The following is a 5,461-nucleotide window of genomic DNA, read 5'->3' as shown; positions in this document are numbered from 1 at the left end:
AAAGGAGGTTACTCTAGCCCAGAAAATTCTTTTTGCTTGCTTCATCATTAATATAGAAGGGAGAATACGCAAGTTAAAAATGATGAAAGGAATACTTCTCCGCGATTATAACTGATGAGACGGTACCCTTTACATTAAAAAAGAAATGCAATCTGAACTTTTACAACAACGTTCGTTTACTCAAAAATCTTAATCACATTTCAATCTTCACGTTTGAAAGTCATCATAAAAGTCGTCAATTATAGTATGTTTTTTTGGTATGCTTAACGATATTTAAACGTGTTTGTTGTATAATTTAGTCATGTGGGTGTCTGTTAAATAACGTATGTTTATCAAAAAAAAATAATACATAAGGTCATATGATATAAGGTAAAATTTAAAAAGAAAAAAATGCATTGCTCAAAAAGCCAGGTTATGTTTAGTTCAGATTTGCTATTACATCCTTGAAATACAATACAGGCACCGTGTTTACGTTAAATAAAGCACAATAGTAAGACTACGATGATGTGCATACTACTTGATATCCTTGGGATCCCGACACGCCCTTCGGTCAGGATGACCTATGACCCAGTCCTCTATCTTATCGTACACACGTCGATATTTGTCAGGATAATGCAACATACGACATAGGTCACAGTAAAACAAATCGATTTCCTCAGTAACGTAATATTTCCTCCAATTAAAGAAACTTTCAAACCTTGATTTATTCTTAGAAATCGCGTTCATTTCTTCCCCTAATTTCTCAATCGATGGAAAATCATCGGTGTTAAGAAATGAGCCTGGCGGTAAGAACATGTCATACCTTTCCGTCAATCCACGTGTGATTGGGATCGTATAAAGGTCATTCCAGTACATTTTAAACGGTTTCTCAGTTATGTAACCATCGCAAAAAGAATTTTCGAATGCGAGGTAATATTTATAGTGTTGGTCCAGCTCACCGAGGCATGACTTCTCTTGCGCCCGAGGACAGCTATAATCACCACAGCCGCCATAAATATGAATATCTACACTGTTAGCTAACTTTTTCGTGTACAGCTCTCGTTTTCCCACAGTTTGGCAATGAGATACAAACCATGCCGCCTGACGGTCCTTTGATTCCCATTTCAGAGGAGACAACTTCACATTTGAATATTTCGGGATTTTCATGAAAGAGCCATATGGCGAGAAAATATCCGAATCTCGTCGATGCGTCATCGTCCAATTAAATAAACCTCGCCATTTTTGTAGAGTTCCCTGAACGCCAATAGGAGGTTCCATAGCTTGAAACACCCATATTTGTCCTGGTGGCTTTGGAGGCACTTTCCAGTCTGCAGTAATATAGGGACCATGTACAATTGTGACGGCGGCGTCCTTGTTCACTGTGTCTCCGTCTGTCATGTGGCATTTGTGATCACATCTTGCGAACGCTTGTAAAGATACTGATACTGGTTTCCGATAATAATGAACATGTATGGACGTTTCTTCTTTCGGAGGTGAGATGATTTTGTCTTTGGTAACGCTTGACTCTAGTATTGGGAGCGGTTTGGTCGTAGCGGCGTTGGACTTGGAAAGGTGCTTGTTAAAGTAAGTCCAGATCGTTTTTAGTTGATAACACACTGCTATGCACAGCAACAGGACAAAGGCCCGTTTCAAGAAACTCCAAGGCCTGCAAAAAGAGGAGTATGTCAATGTCATAAATTGAAGACTAAAAGACAATTTTTTGTTTGATTGGTCTCAGGTAAGAAAACCTATACCAATCGCTAGGCTAATACCTGTCATTTGAAGATGATAAATGAGCGACACGTGACGTCAAAGTCAGTCGATTTTTACCTTACGATACTGCGAGATTCTTTTGATGTACATCAAAGGATCGAACTAGTCCTCTTGTCTCATCAACAAGGTGGCGCATACTAAGCCTTCCATTTCGCTATGACAAACTACGGGCGGGGTGCAGAGAGCAAACGTATGCGTAACCCCTGCACTATCGATGATAACAGGAGACCAGTTATCCTTACAGACACCCTGTTTACACATGCAGGGTTTAAACAAGCACTTAAGGATTGGTTGATACATCTTTGGTGCGTTTCGCCTCTCCTCCTGATAACATTTTGAATTATCTGCTATGTTCTGCCAGTTGACCTGGCTCGCTGAACCCATTACAGTGATGGTTAATGATATATCGTGTTCTTATCCTTGTTCATAAGTGATGAAAATATTGTATTCTGCAGCTTTTTAAATGGTGACCGTTGGAAAAAACTAAGTTACAGTTTTTCTTAAACTAAGTTACATGTATATAGAAACTGAGGCCATTTTAAGATAGTTTTGCTATACGTTACCACATCGCTGGCTCCTGCTGCAACGGTACACCTTTTACAGTTAAAACAGAATCGTGTATTCCGACGTCACGTCATCCCTGGCTTCTGCTGCCGCGGTAAAACCTTAAAAACAAAACAAAACAGAGTATGACATATGTTCTTTCGGTCATCACTGAATTCTGCTGCTAAGGCCGAACCTTTAAAGACAGAATATAGTTTGGTAAACGCGCTTTCCGTCATTTTTTTCTTTTGCATCAACGGTGGAACCATCAACTTTAAAACAAAGTATGATCAATGCACGTTCTGTCATCACTAAACAAAGTATGATCAATGTACGTTCTGTCATCACTAAACAGAGTATGATCAATGTACGTTCTGTCATCACTAAACAGAGTATGATCAATGTACGTTTTGTCATCACTAAACAGAGTAAGATCAATGCACGTTCTGTCATCACTAAACAGAGTATGATCAATGTGCGTTCTGTCATCACTAACAGAGTATGATCAATATACGTTCTGTCATCACTACACAGAGTATGATCATTCTACGTTCTGTCATCACTGAACAGAGCATGATCAATGTACGTTCCGTCATCACTAAACAGAGCATGATCAATGCACGTTCTGTCATCACTACACAGAGTATGATCAATGCACGTTCTGTCATCACTAAACGTAGTATGATCGATGTACGTTCTGTCATCGCTAAACAGAGAATGATCAATGCACGTTCTGTTATCATTAAACAGTGCATGATCAATGTACGTTCTGTAATCACTAAACAGAGTATGATTAATGTACGTTCTGTCATCGCTAAACAGAGAATGATCAATGCACGTTCTGTCATCACTTAACAGAGTATGATCAATGCACGTTCTGTCATCACTACACAGAGTATGATCATTCTACGTTCTGTCATCACTACACAGAGTATGATCATTCTACGTTCTGTCATCTCTAAACAGAGTATGATCAATATACGTTCTGTCATCACTGAACAGAGCATGATCAATGCACGTTCTGTTATCATTAAACAGTGCATGATCAATGTACGTTCTGTCTAAACAGAGTAAGATCAATGCACTTTCTGTCATCACTAAACATAGAATGATCAATGTACGTTCTTTCATCACTAAACAGAGTATTATCAATGCACGTTCTGTTATCATTAAACAGTGCATGATCAATGTACGTTCCGTCATCACTAAACAGAGAATGATCAATGTACGGTCTGTCATCACTAAACAGAATATGATCAATGTACGTTCTGTCATCACTAAACAGAGTATGATCAATGCACGTTCTGTTATCATTAAACAGAGCATGATCAATGTACGTTCTGTCATCACTAAACAGAGAATGATCAATGTACGTTCTGTCATCACTAAACAGAGTATGATCAATGTACGTTCTGTCATCACTATACGTTACCACACTGTTAAATTGACAGTACTGACAATAAGTGTAAACACAATAGAGTCGTATTTATGATAACGTTAAGTTGACAGTACTGACAATAAGTGTAAACACCATAAAGCCGTATTTATGATAACGTTAAGTTGACAGTACGGACAATAATATTAACACCATAGAGCCGTATTGATGATAACGTTAAGTTGACAGTACTGACAATAAGTGTAAACATCATAGAGCCGTATTTATGATAACGTTAAGTTGACAGTACTGACAATAAGAGTAAACATCATAGAGCCGTATTTATGATAACGGTAAGTTGACAGTACTGACAATAAGTGTAAACACCATAGAGCCGTATTTATGATAACGTTAAGTTGACAGTACGGACAATAATAGTAAACACCATAGAGCCGTATTTATGATAACGTTAAGTTAAATGCTCTATTTATAAAGACGTTAAGATGACCATGCTGACGATAGGATTTAGCATTGATAAGAGGACAGCCGGACTAACTACAGTCGAACTTAATTTGAACTCGGATATATTGAAATACCGGTTGATTGAAATAAAAAAAAAAGATTCCCCATCCACATGCCACATGCCTTCTTTGTCTTTGTTGCTATATATCGTTTGATTTGAAATCGGTTAATTTGAAATACCGCTTTAATTGAAAGGTAAATTCTGGCCCTCGGCAATGCTAAGTCCTTGTTTTCATATCGCCTATATTGAAAACCGCCACGGGGACCGTCACGCTATAGCGCGTCCGATGTTTCACCAGGTAAAAATGGATTTCTAAAACTATCAATCATCAATCAATCATTTATTTTATTTAAGTGTCACATGTAAGTACATATATTAAAACAGTTATATGAGAAATTTAAACATAAAACTATATTAACATCCAGCCATCAATGACTTATGAGACACTTTCAATCTTCAAAATTACTTCAATAGTCCATACATAAAAAATTAAAAATATTACAAAAAAGGTCGATTACATTTTAGATTAATTTTAGAGATATGTAGTTTGAAGATGCTTCACGATCTGTAGATTTCTTTACACACGTGTACCTCAACACCAGTCGCAAAAGTTCAATTTATCATAACTCTGTCAATTTTCAAATATCTAGCTGAAGTTTGGTACATAGGTGTATCATAGTCACACAGGAGCTCGGTTTCAGGATATTAGTACTTTCGGTTGGTAATAAACCTATACACACCAGTAAATAACAACAACACGTTTTATCTGGTGTTTACACATTCTAAAACTTATACCCTCAACTTTTATAAGGTTTACCATTTTGATAACTAAATGCTGGTATATGAGATATCTAAAATTGAAACATATTGCATGAAGGTTCTTATAATTATGTGAATTTAAGGAAATGTAGAGATTCAACTGGGGAGAATTAACTGTGATAACTTGTCATGAATAACCTGAATGTACCAGTATATGTGTGCAATCTTATTTTTGACAATAATATTGCAGTATCATAATTAATATTAATGGAAAATTAAGGATATTTTTATTTTACTGGTATACACCTTGGAATAAACAAAAAATCATAATTAATTTTTACACATTGCAAATTGTAGTTCTGAGCCTGGCATAAACTTGTATAATACCGGTATATTAATTTCAAATGTGATAAGAAAAGCAGAAGGAGAATGTAAATATAAATGCAAAGGTTAAAACATTTTAAAAATGGAAATAAATCTTGAAAGAAAAGGTTAGTTGTGCTATATAT

The 5,461-nt window shown here is 36.4% G+C and overlaps 1 protein-coding gene across 1 annotated transcript; it reads right to left on the bottom strand.

Moving 5' to 3' along the window:
* Positions 1 to 283: 283 nt before the first annotated feature.
* Positions 284 to 2,426, bottom strand: LOC110457525 (alpha-(1,3)-fucosyltransferase C-like). The gene is made up of 2 exons (XM_021508848.1): positions 2,316 to 2,426; positions 284 to 1,645 (listed from the first exon to the last, which is right to left on the bottom strand). Exons 1-2 carry the CDS (start codon positions 2,318 to 2,320, stop codon positions 514 to 516), a joined length of 1,137 nt encoding a protein of 378 aa, XP_021364523.1. The 5' UTR covers positions 2,321 to 2,426; the 3' UTR covers positions 284 to 513.
* Between the last annotated feature and the right edge of the window lie 3,035 nt (positions 2,427 to 5,461).

This window comes from Mizuhopecten yessoensis, unplaced genomic scaffold (assembly GCF_002113885.1).
Source record: "Mizuhopecten yessoensis strain PY_sf001 unplaced genomic scaffold, ASM211388v2 scaffold9183, whole genome shotgun sequence".
Taxonomy (NCBI): Eukaryota; Metazoa; Mollusca; class Bivalvia; order Pectinida; family Pectinidae; genus Mizuhopecten; species Mizuhopecten yessoensis.
This window is presented reverse-complemented; position numbering and strand designations above follow the sequence as displayed.